Genomic DNA, 16,152 nt, shown 5'->3' on the forward strand with positions numbered 1-16,152 from the left:
CTGCCACTAACCATGGGAGAGATAGTGTGTTTTTCCGCTGCGACTACATCATCTTTTACTCAGATGGACGTGTTCAACCTGGCCCTAAAGAACCCGTTACCGCCTCGAAGAGACGTGGCGGGCGAAGAGCTGCCGCAAGTGGAAAAAGCGGAAACAAAGACAGAAAACGGTTCTGACCTGAAAAGCGACGACAAGCTTGACGACAACGAAAAGACCGACAACGACAAAAGCGACGAGGGTGAGGAGTACCGCAAACGAAAGTCGTCCAGGCGAAAACACCGCAATTCCCACTTGGGCTGCGGAACCTGCAAGAAGAGGCGAATCAAGTGTGATGAAAACCTCCCCCAGTGCTTCAACTGCGTCAAGGGCAAGTTGCACTGTGCTTATTTAAACTTGGATGCTCCGGCCAGAAATGCGCTTAGAATGGCCCAGTATAACCAGAACCTTCGCCAGGATGGCGCCAAGGACAAGAAGGACGAAAAGAAAGAGGTGCTCAATGTCCACCCCAATCCTATTCCTCAACTCCCGCCTCAGCCAATGACGGCAGTACCTGTGGCACCAAGCCAGTATCCAGCCTTTGTACCTTACCATGTTGTCCCTAAAGCAGAGCCCGGACCCATGCTGCCGCAGGTTCTTCCTCAGCAACCGCCTCCAGGAACCACTGCTACCGTTATACAATCACCGTATGGACCTTTGGTTCTGTTCCAGCCAATAGGGCTCCCGCCAGCGGGACCAGCGCCCGTTGGACCAGTAGCGTTTTCGCCTGTTCAGGTGGTTCCACCTGTTCCGGTGATGTACCAAGACGATAGGGGTGTGGCATACCCAGGAACCGTTTCCTTGTCAAACCTGCCGCCTACGAAAAACCACTCTTTTACAGACATTCAGCATGCCAAGAGCTATACGGACCTAAGTCTGCCGCAGATATTTCAAGGCATGCCAGAGCCGCAACAGCCTGTTCTCTCTGATCCAGCAAGGTTTCTGTCTGCCAACCCTGTCAAAAACGAGGTTACAAGCGAGCCAGTGAAGCTTCCAGAAATTCAATCTGGTACTTCTGCGGTGCCATCAACTGCTCAATCAACAAACGCTTCTGCCAATACCTCTCATGCTCCTTCGAAGGTCCAGCTGGCTTCGCTGTCCTCTGCTACATCGCCGGTTCTACAGGGCGACAAGGTGCCCTCCATCTCGAAATTACTTTCATAGAAGAGTGGGGGATCCACCGAGCCTAAAACTAACACGGAAAATGTGAAAGCCGCCTTTTTTTCAGGTATACATAATTGCAGCAGGCATCGAGCGCAAAACTGGGTCAAACAGCGAAGAGAGCCCTGTCACCTGGTGAAAAAGAAAACAAGCCACCTGACAATAGACGTCTCGGAGCATAAACTCAATTTAAACTTTAGAGAGGCCTGGCAACGTTTTAAGCCTAATCAAGGGTTGCTTTTTAAATTGTGGTCCCATTTCACGCCCCGCCATTCCATGCTCCGTATCTGCATCCGCTTTCAGGCTTGTCGGCTTTTTGCAACTGTATCCGAGCCGCGTTCCTGCCCCGATTTCAACCTCCATCATCTTTCACCGCGCCTCAGTTAGACCCAGTATGGAAGGTTCGCTGTATTATTCCAACTCCATTTTGAGTTCCTACCTCAAGGGGAGCAGTGAGGACCTTGTGGCTGCCGCGGCGGTTCCGGAAATATCCATAGTGCCGCCCGACGGCCCTGCCGAGACGGGCAAGTCCAACAACAGGGTCTCATCCTACTCCGACACGTCTGATTTCAACTCCTTGTACTCGCTGGTGTCCAACGTCTCCGACGACACTGATCTAGAAAGCGTGAAGCTAAAGTTGAACCAGTACGAAACCAAGAGCAAGGGAAAGCTACTGAAGCTACGGGGGTTGTTCAGGCAAGAGAAGCCTGAGCCTGTTGAACAGGATGACAACACCTTATTCTTTCGTCATACTTGCGGTCGTCTTAGAGAAGAGTTTTATGATTATAAACCCAACGAGTCGCTAGACGTGGCTTGGGCTGATGCCTGTGAGGTCTTCTTGTTTGGCGACACGCTTCTGCAGATATTGCCCAGTCACGGGGAGCTTCTACGATTCGTACTAGAGAGCTCCTTCGAGCTCGGCGAGGTCAAATTCTCCAACTTGAACAAGTTCCACAACGCTGAGCTGTTTGTTCCGGAAGAGCTCTTGAGAGATGTGCTTCCGGCCATCCATGACTTCAACCACGTTTTGGACCTTTACGCAGAGTCCAAAGCTAACGCCCAACGACCAGAGCTCTATGATAAGCTCATTCGTGACGCCAATCGCTCAGATGGACTCTGTGTCCCGCTTGCCATCGCCATGTTCGGCAACTGGTTGCTCACATACAACAAGAGTGATGTGACGAACAATTACGACAATGCGCTTATCCTCAACTACTTCAGGAAGGCGGCTCGTTTGGCCATGGCGCTCCGCAAGTTGAGGCCGGTGTTGGAGCCGGCGGTGGAGAAGTTCTCTACCCTGGACCAACTCCTTCTCAAACGCTTCCTCAACAAGGACACCAATAATGCACTCGCCTTGAGTCTCCACAATTTGGGTGAGTACTACCAGCACGTCCAGGACCACGATGTGGCAGTGACGCTCTGGGAACTTAATTGTCAGCTCACTCACGATCTAGAGAGCGGAAACCTCGCCATTTTGGGACTCACAAACGGCTACGGCATTGGTAACAAAATCAAGGAGCACAAGCACATTGGCAAGCGGTCTAAAACGAACAAGTTCAACACCAAGAGGCGTGTGGCGCACCTCTACCGTATCCTTCTCCAGCGGCCAGACTTCCACGAATACGGCGTCTCCTGGGCCACCAAGGAGAAGTACGACTAATCAAGGCACTGCTTTTGATTTACGAAAGATTCATTAAAAAACACAAGCGCTCGCTGAGCTCGCTGTTCTATCATTTACATACTAGTTGCATTACACGGTTCATTCATGACTAGTTCTTGCCCGCAGCAGCAGCAGCGGCAGCAGCCTCCTCCCTCTTTTTCTTCTTCTTATCGTCAATCTGCTCCACCTTGACCTCATCCAAGCCCTTCTCCTCTAACAACTTCTCGATGTACGCTCTGGCCTCGTCACTGACGTCTCCCTGAACGACAATCTCGTCCTTCTTTTCAGCATTCTTCACCACAGAAGCACCAGTGGCAAACTTCTGTGCAAAAGTCTTGGACAACTTCTTCATGTCGATGTTGAAAACCTCCAAACCGCCGATGGAGATGACGTGCTTTCTTCTGTTTCTCTCGATTCTCTTGATCACCACCTTGGACGCAAGTTTCTTCTTCAACTCACGCTCCGCCTTGGCCTCCTCCTTGGCCTGCTTCTTCTCCAAGTCCTTGTGGATCTTCTCCTCCTTCTCGATCGACAATGTCAGGGTAGCATTGGCCAAAGCAGCATCACTGTACAACTTTTCAAAAATCTCCTTGTGGTTTTCGCTGAGCCATTCTCTGCATTTTCTGAACTGGCCTCCGAATTCACAGTACTCTGGAGGAAACGAGCAAACGTCGCAGTATGTTACGGCCTTGGGGGCAATCTCGGTCATACTGGTTGATATAGTCTGGTTTTTATCCGATCGTCGCACTGTGTAGGTCTCAGTGATGCCCGGTGGTGATGTCAAATTGGAGGGATGAAAAAATATGGAAGATTATGAGCTTTTATTTACCTTTATATTGTTTTGAAGCATAAGGAATTTATGGAGTAAAGAATAAAGAATAAAGAAAGGTGTCTTCTTCGAATCCCTGGTTGTCTAGGTACGATGGTTAAGTATAGCTGCGAAAAATACCACATTCACCGATCGAGAGCAAAATGTAAGTGCACCTCACACTAATTGATTATTTTTGCAAAACAAAATATAATGTAAATGTCATTCAATTCTCTATCATCAAGCCTACACCACCACTCTAGTAAACGTTTTTATTGACAACCCCATGGATTGCCAATCCCCTATACATTAAATATAACACGGCCATGGACAAGGCCTCTAACAACGCTCTACACCCACTCCTCACACACATGGTATGCTCTGACTGGGCGCTTGTTCTCAAGCTCGACGCACTTCCAGAGTGCCTCGTTGAACAAGAGCTTGTCGTCAAATTTCTCATAAATGGTGCTAAGGTAGTACCAAAGTTCTGGGCTGTTGTGCCCATATGGCCAGCAGTTGCTGTACTCCTCCAAGTAGTTCTTGACTCTGATCAATCCAGCATCCAAGTCCTTGTTGGAGATGAAGAGCGAGCTCTCGGGCTCGTCGTCCTCGATGAAAAGCTTGCACATACCAAGCAAGGTAACACCGTAGGCCTTCTTGTTGAACTTCTCTTCGGGGTGGTGGAACTCCTCCAAAGATCTCTCAAACTCTTGGAGTGACAAGAACTTACGGGACTTGGACGTCAAGAGACCCAAGAAAGTGTAGGTCTTGACATTAGGTGGAGCCACGGTCTCGGCTTCGACAATACACTCCTCGGCCTCTTGGAGAGAGCCCAATCTGAGGTAGATCGAAGCTGCCCACAACCATACTTCCTGCAACACACGGCCAGCAGGCTTGGATGGTCTGGGCTCTGATTTGCTGGAACTCTTAGTAGACAACTTTCTCTTGAGTCTGTCTTTGGCAGCACGGTGCTCCCTCAGGGAGGACTTGTCAACCTTGAGCTCAGGAATGGCAGGGTCAACAACACTGGGACGATGGGACCATTTGCTCTCGGCAATGGACTGAACTGGATTCAAGTGTTGAGGCTGAGGTGGCAATTCCTTCTGGCTGTAGTCCTTGACATCGCCTTGCTCAAACAACTCACGGTACAAGACAAAGACTTCGGCGATGGAGTCCAAGATGAACTCAATGCCATGTTTTGCTTCCCACATAGCAAGCTGCGTCATCTTCAATTGCAAGATAGAGTACTTCTTCTGGAATGAAATGGGAGTTCCCTTTTGTTTGGACTTTTGCATGTAGAGACCAGCAATGTTCAAAGCATCCTCCACAAACCTCTCAGACTCAGCTAAGCTGGTCTGGTCCGTGCCGGACTTCTTGAGGTCGTCCAAGATTGCAGCGTGGTTCACCTGGTTGATTTCATTGTCTGTGCTGCTCTTCTCAGTCTCAGCGGCAGAGTGCAACAACACCAACAAGTTCCAGACCTGGAATTGCTCAGGGTATTTCTTCAATGCAAACTTGCACAACTTCAAGGCTGGCTCCACAAGGTTATTGTAGGACAACTCCAATGCATACTTGAAGAGCAAGGTCGAGTTGCCTGTAGAGTTGACAATCAAACTGTTTTTCCAGTATTTGAGAACAGTCTCAGTGTTGTCCTTCATGATCTCGTGAGTTGCAGACAGGTGAGAAGCCAAGTAGGAGTGAAGATCACCCATCACAAACCAGGCCTTTGACACAATACGTACGAACTTGGACTGGTCGGTCATCACCAAGTTAGTGTTGTATCTGTGGTACAAGAAAGATAATCTGTTGTCTTGCAAGCCGGCTGCTTCGTCATACTGCAAGTCTGCAACCTTGGAAAGCTCATCCAAGTAGTGTAAAAGTTGTTTGGAAAAGCCCTTAAGCTGCTCCACCACAGAGTACAAGCTGGTGTAGCGGAACTTCTTGGGAATGTCGGCTTCCTGAGAAGCAGGGATCATGGAGTGTTTAGGGTTGAAGTGCTGGATACACATGGTGTAAATGTCAATGACGTCTAAGATGTTCTGGACTCTGCCGTGGTTCTGTTCCAGATCCTTCTCAACGTAGTCGATGTAGGTCTTGAGGGCAGCGATAGCCTCGTCGTACTCTTCCAAGTCAAGCAATGTTCTGATTAAGTTCGAGAGCACAGTGAAACTCTGGTAAGTCTTTTCGGTCATGTTCACCAAGAACTTCTTGGAAAGCTTTGGTTTGAGCACTTGGGCCACAAGTGGGCGCTGGGTGGAGATGTCGTAAAGAGCTTCGTAAAGGGAGTCAATGAAGTTATCCTCTTCGCTGAGCTCGGCCAGAGCATCAGGGAAGTCCCTCTTTTGCTTAATCTTGGAGTTGACCAACTCGGTCAAAAACACCACAAAGTCTCCACGGAACTCCTTGACGACGTGCTTCTCGTTCTCTGGTCTCAAGCAGAAACTCGAGATTGCAGTGATGCTGCAAGCGTTTTCGTTGAACGATTGAGCAAGAATGTCCTTGAACCGAAGAGGTCTGCTACCGTTGGAGCTCAAAAGGCCAACGACTCTGAGCAAGATAGTGTCCTGCCAGCGATTGGCGGCAATCTGGCTCTTTGTTCCGTACTTTGTTAAGTTGGTCAAGTATTCAAGCCAGTGCTTGTAAGCACCATCTCTCTTTCCAGAGCCGTAGAGGGCATAGAACCTGGCGGTCAAGTAGTCCACCAAGTCCTCCTGGGCCTCAGAGTCGAGTCTGGGCGACTTGGACAACGTGAACGACGAGAGAGTGGCCAGCATTTGCTCATATTCCCCGCTCAAGTAGTGCAAGTCGGCCAAGACCACGGTGTGGTAGAGAGCTTCCTCGTAGGACTTGTTTCTGGCAGAGTAATTGGCACCAATGGACGATATGTAATTTTTCAACTGAGCCAACTTCTCCAGCGCCAGCTTAGCCGCATCAGAGTTTTTTCTGGAGGCAATAGCATCGCCGAGATCGTGTTGGATAAGCAACTGGAGCTGGTAGTCCACAAACACGGTCTGCTGGAAGAAATCAGGCAGCTCTTGAAAATCAAGGACCTTCAGTGGAAAGCTCCCCAAGGAGAGCGTTTTCATGTAACTGTCGTTGGCGGAGGCCTCGATCAACATGATGTTTTCAAAGAAACAAGTGGTTGCTTGGAGTGTTGATTTGATCGGCCAAGTTCTCGTTCTTCACACAACCACGGTTGAGCGTCAAATTCACACTAGTGCGTTCCCCATTCGGGCAATTTTTTCGCAGCCAAACAGCACATGCTACCATGGTGGGGCTAACATCTCTCAAAAACCTTATAGAGTCCCGGGAGATCGGCTATCTGGACAACATGGTCCATGAGCTTGGCCGGCGCCACGAGCTTTTGGCGAACCGCTGGGAAAATAATATTTTCGAGTTTTTCGAATCCCTCGTTAGTGTCCGTGGGTGAGGGCACATAGAGGAGAGCGATTTGACGGAGCACCTGACTAAGACATTTTTTTTCGTCCTGGTAATTAACCTTTGTGCCCAATCTATAGACAAAATGGGCCAACTTGACCAAGGCTGGCTCTGCACCGGTCAAGAGCAATGGCACCGAGTGGAGCATGCCTTGTTCAATGTGCAAGGCAAAGTACTCCAAAAACATGTCAGACATTCCAGTAATAGCGGAGACGACGTCCTCACGGGCAACTAGGTCACCCCTTGTTTCGTATAGCGGGGCAAGAAGGTCGTGGAGTGAAATGGGAGGGTCGAGCTCGTATCGGCCGTAATTGGCAAATTCTAGAAGGCCGATTTGATAGAAGAATTCTGCAAGGACGGCGCCGTAGTCGCATAGAAAAAGCTTCACGTCGTACTGAAAGCAGCATAAGCGGCGATTTCCATCAACAACACCAACGTAGACCAAGTTGTTGAACACATTTGTCAATGGCCGGTAAACATTTTCCAGTACTTCCTGGCGTAACTCTCGTATGCTGTCAAGGTGCACCTCCCTGCGTTCCTCCACCTCAACCTCGTCATCCTCCTCATTGTTCTGATTTGACACAAATGCTTCAAGTTTGGGCTGCGAAGCATCCACCCTGACAAGCTTGTTTTCTTGACGATATTTCTTGACCTGCGTTGCGACGTCATCGACGTCACTGCCCCGCTTGAATGTGCTTTGTTTGAATGTTCTGGAGGTGTCGTGCGATGATAGCGTATCGTGGACCAAACCGGTGATCCACTCGATGATCTCTTCCTCGTAGAGAAACCTGACTTCTCTTTTCGTTGGATGGATGTTTACATCAACATTTTGCGGCTTGATCTCCAAACTAAGGTAGAAAAATGGGTACGTGCCCTTGGGTAGAAATACCTGGTACAACGAGACCAAAGCTCTCTTAAGCGGTTCACAGGAAACCAGACGATTGTTGATGAAAAACACCGGAACGGCTCTCCGCTTGTTGTTGTAGTTGAGCCCCGTGATGGCACCGCTGACCTTCATGAGTCCGTACTCCGAAGGACCCTCTTTGCTGAACTCTATAATGTCACTGGCCACACTCACACCATACACCGTCCTCAAACGCTCCTTCAATTCAGCTTGTGGCCTCGTAGCCAAAGCCGGCGTCAGCTCGCCAAACTTCTTACACGTGAATCCGACTCCCTGGGTATGTACAGCGTATTTTCCAACCACGTCCAATATCAGCGCAAGTTCGTCCAGTTTCAGCTTCATCAGCCGTAATCTCGATGGCGTATTGTAGAAGAGGTCTTCAACGGTAATTTGTGTTCCGTTTTTGCCTGCAACAGGCTTTGGTGCCGTCTTGCTCTCGTCATCCACCTTGAACTTATTCGTAGCCAACATGCCCGCATTGTAGAACGCCTTGTAGGCCAACAGCGACTCCTTTGTTTTCGAAATCACGCTCAATCTTGCAATATGGGATATCGACGCCAATGCCTCGCCTCGAAACCCGTAAGTTGCCAAACTCTCCAAGTCTTCAAACAGACTGAGCTTGGATGTTGCGAATCTCTCACAAAGAAGCGGCATATCGTCAACATTGATGCCCGATCCGTTATCTGTAATCTGCAAAAACTTCAATCCTCCGTCTTTCACGAGAATATCCACGCTTGTGGCTCCAGCATCAACGGAGTTCTCTAGAAGCTCTTTGAGCGCGTTAGCTGGTTGGATGATGATCTCGCCTGCAGCGATTCTGTTGACCACCAGCTGATCTAGTCGTCTAATGGGCATCTCAAAATGTAATCTTAATTACTTTAAATGGTTGTGCTGGAATTCACGGAATCGATGGTCCTGATATGTGGTGATGTTCCCCAGATGCGCGCAGTTACTACATCAACACTATGGCTGAAGAAGACTTGGAGGAGGTTGCCCAGAACATTGACGATATTTCCAATAATCTCCGAAGCAGAGGACTCGGTGTAATTTCGGAAGCTTATGAACAATACCAGAAAGAAGTAGCCAGGGCTGAGGCCCTAGCGTTTAAAGGAGAGGCTGGTCTGATGGTGATGGAGAAGATCCGGGAGTTGGAGCTGATTTTTGCTAAAATCACCCAGAATGACGTGAAGGACTTGCCGATGTTTATGAAAGACTCGGAAGCCTTGAAGAAAACGGCTGCTTTTGCCGCGTTGAACGCTCAGAATATCCGTTTTGGTGACTACAAAGAGAGTATCACCATGGACGAGTTTACCACGGGAGCCATGAAGTTTATGAACCCAGAGTATGAAGAATCATCAGAACAGCAAAATGACGGGGTTGTGCTCAATGACCAGAAGAGTGCAAACGAGCTCTTCAACTCTTTCGACTGGTCTAAACTAGGGGTCCTCTTTGCCCTGAGCAGAAAGATGCTACCTTCCCAGTTTCTCTATGGTCCTTTGGCCACACAGAGAAGACGATTAGGTCCACGTACGAGAAACGTCGATGACACAATTGGCACTCAGGATAAAACTACAGCACAGAAGGTATCTGTTGAGGATATCCACACAGACCCCGAACAGAGCACCTCGCATATGGTGCGTAGTATATACCGCCAGTTGGTGGAAAAGAGCGGGGATGAAAAGCTCAATTTTTATGTTTTCTTCCTCAATCCACATTCTTTCGCTCAGCTGGTGGAGAACTTGTTCTACATTAGTTTCTTAGTGAGAGACGGTAAGATACGCTTGGACAGCGACGAAAACGGACCCTACGTGGATATTCTAGACGAAGAAGACACTGCCGATGACAGTGTGCCAATTGCACATCACATTGCAACTTTTGATTTTCCTACATGGCGTCGGTTGGTTGAAAAGTACAACATCACCGAACCGTTTATTTCGCATAGAGACGTTCCTGAGGATACGGAGCCGCCAGCCAGCCCGTAACTGATTCAAACTCCTCGTCAGTGACATTTTGCCATTCACCCATGCTTACTAGCTCGTTAAGTGGCCACTTCCGCACAGGCAAGATATCCATGCTTGATTTGACTCGGAGTTTCTCAAAGAGATCCATGCCTGCCACACCGATCATTGTGGCATTATCCGTGCAAACCCTGAGATCGGGGAAATGAAAACTAAGGTCGTGAGATGACTTTATTTGGTGGAAGAGCTTCTGGCGTAGCACTTGATTGGCTGCAACTCCGCCTGAACAGACAAAGTGCCTGACTTGTGCAAGCTCGTTGGGGTATTTGGCGAATGCTATGTTCACCCTGTCTATAATGTGCTCAAACACGGCATCCTGTGCCTTGAAAGCAAGAAACTGCTTGGTCTTTTCATCTAGCTCAGACCTCTTTTTGTGGTCCTTGATCGAGCTGAGGAGATATGCAAATGTGAAGGAAAGGTTATCGGGGACTTTTTGATGCTTTGGTTTGCGTAAAGGCGGAGTGAGTTTGAACCCGAATTCGTTGTTTCTATCAAGGGTTCTGATCGATGCAAAGTGCTCTCGTTCACTCTGGGGTATCAGATTCACGAATTTCTCGAGCTCAGGCCCAAGCATGTTGCCTCGCATCCCTAGTTCTCGGGCCGCCTTGTCAATGGCATCACCACATGCAATATCCATGGTGTCTATGAGAATTTCATGCTGTGTTAGTGACTTCAGAAGTACTAGCATCGTATGACCTCCGCTACATAGAAGACTAAGGAACGGGTATTGTGGAGGAGGCTGCTCAGGATTTTCAGAAGTCGGCAAATTCAGCACTAGGATGTGCCCTAGCATATGATGCGTTCCCACTAGCGGTATTCCCCAAGCTAGCGCTAGGCCTTTGGCATATTGTAAAGTCAGGTTGAGCGACCCCACCATTCCAGGGCCCCTAGTGACGCAAAGAAGATCGGGCCTTTTTGCACCAAGTAAGTCGTGCTTTATGCAAAACTCGTTCACCAATGTTGGCATGTTCCTCAGGTGGAATTCAAAAGCTGCTGTGGGAATCACTCCACCGGCTTCAACAGACCTCAAGGTCCGCTTCATCTCGTCTATCACCACTGGCTGCGAATTCGGAGCCTTCTTTTCAAGCAAGGCCACGCAAGAGTCATCACATGACGATTCAAGCGCTAGGACCCGATAACTTCTCCAGAAGTTTTTTGATAACGACTTGAGCCCTCTGGAAAGCATCGTCTGGGGTAAAGCGATGGACCTGATGAGCCTTAGTAAAGATACGGTCACGTGATGGGTTTTGAAAACTGGAGATTCGCCTTCAATGGGCCAATTAGGGGAGCCTAACTTTGTGTTTCTGGAGTTATAAATGCTCTGCCGTCTCTGTGACCCTCTTTGCTCGGCTCCTAGTCCATGCTTACTTCTCATTGTCTAACACCAAACGCGCCAATCACAGGCTCATGAGAGTGATCACCAATCAGACTTGATTTTCTCGTCACCCAACGAAGCCAGCATCCGTTATTGATTGGTGAGCAAACTATTTGGTTGGTACCATCCTTAGAAGCTTTCAGACTAAAAAGAAAATTGTCCTGGCTTCGTTGTGACCGTTGATCTTTCGGTTGGGTGTACGGGTGTCGGCTTCGAAAATCTTCACTCGCTTAACTGTTGATACTCACTGGGCCTTGTCATAGACTTCAGGCTTTTCTCGCTATTATCCGCCTAGACGGCGACTGCCTTTCATCTCCTCGTCACACGCATGAGAACCATAAATTTCCAAGCAGCAGCTATTTATTCCTCCGCATATTTCATCACATAAATGTCACAATCGTTGACAACGTCCGCCATACCGACGCCGTTTCAGCCCCATCGGGACCACCATACGCATCATGAAAAGGCAAAAGTACCTGAATCACAGCCTCCGGCAGATCCCGAACCAGGCACGTACTCGCCAATATTAAGTTGCATGTTAGCAGGTGGTTTTGGAGGTGCCATCGGCGATTCGGCGATGCACTCGTTGGACACCGTCAAGACCAGGCAACAAGGATTGCTGTGGAACCCAAGGTACAAGAACATGGTGCCGGCCTATATCACAATTTTCCGTCAAGAAGGCTTTTTTAGAGGCCTCTATGGCGGTTACACTCCGGCAATATTGGGGTCTTTTCCGTCCACGGCTACATTTTTTGGAACTTACGAGTACTCAAAACGTTTCATGATCAACAACTTACATATGAATGATACCGTGTCGTATTTCATCGCCGGTATATTGGGTGACTTGGCCCTGAGTGTATTCTACGTTCCATCGGAAGTGCTCAAAACAAGGTTACAGTTACAAGGCCGCTTCAACAACCCTTACACAAAAGGTTGCGGCTATAATTATAGAAACCTCCGAGATGCCGTCAGGCTGATCTCTAAAACTGAAGGCACGTCAGCTTTGGCATACGGATATAAAGAGACTCTTTTGCGAGACTTGCCTTTTAGTGCTTTACAATTTGCATTCTACGAGCGATTCCGCCAGTGGGCAATCATCTATAATGACTCCAATCACGATTTGCCTTTTACCCTCGAGCTTGGAACTGGTGCCGCCGCAGGTGGTTTAGCTGGTGTGCTTACGACACCGTTGGACGTCATTAAAACCAGAATTCAAACGGCCACAACGTCGACAGCAGGTGCACATGCCCCACATTTTGCATCTACTGGAGGCGCTTTCTCACAACTATTGCACAAGTTTTCGACGGTCAAGGCATTGCATTCGATTTACAAGAACGAGGGCATTTACGGCATGTTTTCTGGAGTGGGGCCCCGTTTCATCTGGACGGGTATCCAGAGCTCTATTATGCTTTTACTATATCAGATGACACTCAAGAGATTAGACGCTGTTTTTGCTTCCGATCAACTGTTGGAAGCTTAAGAGCACCATGTACATAAGGGCGGTATTTCCGGGAATAATAATCTATCATAGACTCATTGCTGTAGAAAGGGACCGCAGTGCATTGGCTGCAAATCATTCTGTGCAGGTGATTTGGACCAAGCATATAAAGAGGCCGATCCTCCCCCCTTGACCTGAAACGAACTTTTTTTTTTCTAATCCATGCATGAATCTACTGATTTTCTAATTACACGTGCTTCCCAACTTACTGTCCCCAACAAGGATTGGACCCACTACCGTCTGGGCCTCAAGCTAAGATGTTCCTATGGTTCCTCTGGGGTCACTTTGATGATCGTCTCCCAAGGAAAACCAATTGTATGAACCACCCTTTTATTAATATTGTAACCTCTAATTCCAGGATACGTCTCACATCAATGAGACAAATGTAAAGTTTCTCACCAAGGAACCCATCGTAGGGCTCAAGATTTCTGATGGTGATACCTTGAAGAAACGCGTCCAGATCACATTTGATTCTGCTGGCCATTTCAACCATTTTGTTCAAAAGATCAAATTATGGTTGGGCCTCAATGTTGTCGTGCAACGCTCCTTGGAAGACCAGCTTCTGATGTCACAGGAGGTGGCTGGACTGCAGAGCCAGAGGAGACCAGAGCAGCCTAGAGTTGACATTGCTGATACTGGAAATGACCTTCTTTCCCAAAAAGAGTCTTTTTCCCAGGTGCGGCCAAACTCTAAGGATCTGGAACTTCAGGGTTCCCAGACTGCTCGAGCATCCCAGCCCTTTGCGCCCTCTCAGGCCGCTCCTGATATTCCACTGATCAGGCCCTCACAATCTTTTTCTCAGAATGCCGACCAGCCCAATCAACTGCTGCATGTCAATTGGCAGGTCAACTCTCCTCAGCCACTGGCCAACATGGTGAGTCCCTCGGTTGCAGCCAGTAACTTCACCCATTCACTCAATCTTCTTGTCAATGCAGCTCAGGGTCTTCAGAACGAGGTCACGGGCATGATCTCGCCAAATCCCAGCCAGTATACAGCAGAACAAACTGTAGCTTTTCGAGGAAACAAGGAGGCCCAACACTCCCAAATTTTTGAACCGGCTGTGCCGCCTGGTATGAACAGGTCAATTTCAAATATATTGAGCCAGCCCTCACAGACCTCTGCCCGCCCTGACGACTCATTCTTGTCACAACTGACTCAAAGGTTTGACAACAGCTGTTTCTCGATACTAAACCCTGTTAAATCAGAGCTGCAGTCTGATGTCAGTATGTCTAAGCCAGGTATCCCACTGATAACAGAGAAGGATTTGCGCAATGCAATTGAGGATATACCTTTCGAAATACCCGCTGAAGAGAATGCCAGAAAGAAGACTCGAAGGGGAAGTAAAATGGATAACCTTCTCAGCAAGGCACTAGAGGATGCATTAAAGGATGAAGATGGAATTGAGGAGTTAGACGACATGTCTCTTAGACTCAAGATCGCTCAAAAGTTGAAAAGTAGCTCGTTCAAGGCGTTTGTCAAGCGTGTTGATAAGTTGGTCGGCGATAAGATGCAGCAATGAGTCTATTGTGTCTATAAATTAGATAGGAAATTTGTTCCACTGAGTTATGACCAAACCGTCACTTAATTTGACCTTCTCTGCGCTGATTTGGTAATGAAAGTACTTGGGTCCAATTTTGAACATACAGAGCCAGTATAGCGCAGCGAGAAGCAAGCTGAATAAACCGACATAAGGGTATGGAGGCCACTTCTCCATTCCTTTTGGATTGGGGTTCTTATCAGTGAGTGGCATAACTATAAGGTATGATGAGAGGAGTATCACCAAAATAGTGCCGATGATAGGTGAGCGGATGGAGGGCTCGAATTCGGGATGCCTCCTTCTCATGACAAAAATACCGACAGCACAGAGTGCCACGAATAATTGTTGAGGATAACTTTCAAGGGAGACGATGTAATTGTATACATCTCCATGGGGTGATCCCAAGACCACGATGGTTGAGAGAGCGCAACTGAGAACCAAGGTTGGAAGTGGAGCATCACCAGGCCAGTTGGACGACATGAATTTTGAGAGCGGCAAAAAGCCTTCTCTGAAGACCTCTTGACTTACTCGAGATATCGTGTACAACACCACAAAGACATTTCCTGCCGTGCAAACAGCGGAGGCGATTGTCAAGAACTGTCTGCCTATTCTGTAACCGAAGATCTTCTCAAAGAGAATTGACCCGATAAGCTGTCCGCTCTCCAGAATTTCCTTGTCAGGAATAACCACCACGTATGCAATGTTGATAAAGATATATGTGACTGTGATTATGAGCAATGAGACAGGTCCTGCTATCTTGAGGGTATGTATAGGGTTTTTGATTTCATTGGTGACGGTATGGATCGTGTTCCACCCGGCACATGCGAAGGTGCCTTTGATGATTGCACTAGCGAAGGAGCCCAATGTGATTTCGCTTTTTGGCGGAAAGAACTCGTGAGCATGCAATTGTGATTCAATGCCTGTGATCTTCAGGGGAAAGACGCTTACCCATAAGCCAGTGAGCACGATCAATGCAGCCAAGATCAACTTGAGAGCTCCAATGAAGTTCTGAACACGAACTCCGTGGTGGACGCTGATTCCATGGAAGGCGCAGGTCATATAAAGCAACGTGAGTCCGACGATCCTTATGTTCCAATCTGTGGTTTCGATCCCAAGTGCATGCAAGAAGTACTCCCCAAAGACCAATATGTTCAGGATGGTGAATCCGTACATGACCGAGTATAGGGAGATAACCACGCTAGCAAGCATATAAGGTCTATCGTAAATGACCTCGAAAAAAGCTTTTGTTCCTCCGCTTCGAGGAATAAACAGGCCGAGCTCCAAGTACACATAAAGTCCAGCGAAAGCCGCCCCACATGCAATTATCCACGAAAGAAAGAAGAAGAATGGCGATCTTCCACAATCATTATACATTCCGCTTGAAATTGCCAAAAATCCTGAACCCAATATTCGACTCACGAAAAGCACGATTGTGGAAAAGAGGCCCAAATGGCGTCCTTGAGGCACCTCCTCTAACTGAGGAAGGAAGTTGGCCTCTGTGGGAAGAATGTCCAAAGAAGTTGAACGTTCATCTTCTTCAATATCCTCATTGCCTGCTACAGCAACATAATTGTGTTGCCTTTGCAGAAACATGAGGGATGAACTGTGGTTCAAATCTGCGGCTTATTGTCGAGGCACGCTATCTTGATAAGCTTCTCTCCAGGGTGCAGGTTGATGGCTGCAAAACTACGTGCGTGTTTTTTGATTTTTTATTTTT

At 48.1% G+C, this 16,152-nt stretch overlaps 8 protein-coding genes across 8 annotated transcripts; 4 read left to right on the top strand and 4 right to left on the bottom strand.

Moving 5' to 3' along the window:
- Positions 1-63: 63 nt before the first annotated feature.
- Positions 64-1,200, top strand: ZCF21 (Zcf21p; the record flags this gene model as incomplete). Its single annotated transcript, XM_024858290.1, has 1 exon — positions 64-1,200. The coding sequence occupies one exon, from the start codon at positions 64-66 to the stop codon at positions 1,198-1,200; it is 1,137 nt and encodes a 378-aa protein (XP_024713696.1).
- Positions 1,201-1,591: 391 nt separating this feature from the next.
- Positions 1,592-2,857, top strand: C7M61_002935 (uncharacterized protein; the record flags this gene model as incomplete). The annotated part of the gene is made up of 1 exon (XM_024858291.1): positions 1,592-2,857. The coding sequence occupies one exon, from the start codon at positions 1,592-1,594 to the stop codon at positions 2,855-2,857; it is 1,266 nt and encodes a 421-aa protein (XP_024713697.1).
- A 109-nt stretch (positions 2,858-2,966) lies between these two features.
- C7M61_002936 (uncharacterized protein) lies at positions 2,967-3,566 on the bottom strand (the record flags this gene model as incomplete). Its single annotated transcript, XM_024858292.1, has 1 exon — positions 2,967-3,566. The coding sequence occupies one exon, from the start codon at positions 3,564-3,566 to the stop codon at positions 2,967-2,969; it is 600 nt and encodes a 199-aa protein (XP_024713698.1).
- A 449-nt stretch (positions 3,567-4,015) lies between these two features.
- On the bottom strand, positions 4,016-8,862 carry MLH1 (mismatch repair ATPase; the record flags this gene model as incomplete). The annotated part of the gene is made up of 2 exons (XM_024858293.1): positions 4,016-6,810; positions 6,948-8,862. The coding sequence occupies 2 exons, from the start codon at positions 8,860-8,862 to the stop codon at positions 4,016-4,018; spliced, it is 4,710 nt and encodes a 1,569-aa protein (XP_024713699.1).
- Positions 8,863-8,972: 110 nt separating this feature from the next.
- C7M61_002938 (Smc5-Smc6 complex subunit) lies at positions 8,973-9,989 on the top strand (the record flags this gene model as incomplete). Its single annotated transcript, XM_024858294.1, has 1 exon — positions 8,973-9,989. The coding sequence occupies one exon, from the start codon at positions 8,973-8,975 to the stop codon at positions 9,987-9,989; it is 1,017 nt and encodes a 338-aa protein (XP_024713700.1).
- A 207-nt stretch (positions 9,990-10,196) lies between these two features.
- C7M61_002939 (putative N(6)-L-threonylcarbamoyladenine synthase) lies at positions 10,197-11,211 on the bottom strand (the record flags this gene model as incomplete). Its single annotated transcript, XM_024858295.1, has 2 exons — positions 10,197-10,247; positions 10,270-11,211. 2 exons carry the CDS (start codon positions 11,209-11,211, stop codon positions 10,197-10,199), a joined length of 993 nt encoding a protein of 330 aa, XP_024713701.1.
- A 577-nt stretch (positions 11,212-11,788) lies between these two features.
- On the top strand, positions 11,789-14,417 carry C7M61_002940 (uncharacterized protein; the record flags this gene model as incomplete). The annotated part of the gene is made up of 2 exons (XM_024858296.1): positions 11,789-12,847; positions 13,257-14,417. 2 exons carry the CDS (start codon positions 11,789-11,791, stop codon positions 14,415-14,417), a joined length of 2,220 nt encoding a protein of 739 aa, XP_024713702.1.
- A 62-nt stretch (positions 14,418-14,479) lies between these two features.
- Positions 14,480-16,028, bottom strand: C7M61_002941 (uncharacterized protein; the record flags this gene model as incomplete). The annotated part of the gene is made up of 2 exons (XM_024858297.1): positions 14,480-14,492; positions 14,521-16,028. The coding sequence occupies 2 exons, from the start codon at positions 16,026-16,028 to the stop codon at positions 14,480-14,482; spliced, it is 1,521 nt and encodes a 506-aa protein (XP_024713703.1).
- Positions 16,029-16,152: the final 124 nt, after the last annotated feature.

The sequence above is a fragment of the Candidozyma pseudohaemuli genome, assembly GCF_003013735.1.
Source record: "Candidozyma pseudohaemuli strain B12108 chromosome Unknown scaffold00006, whole genome shotgun sequence".
Taxonomy (NCBI): domain Eukaryota; kingdom Fungi; phylum Ascomycota; class Pichiomycetes; order Serinales; family Metschnikowiaceae; genus Candidozyma; species Candidozyma pseudohaemuli.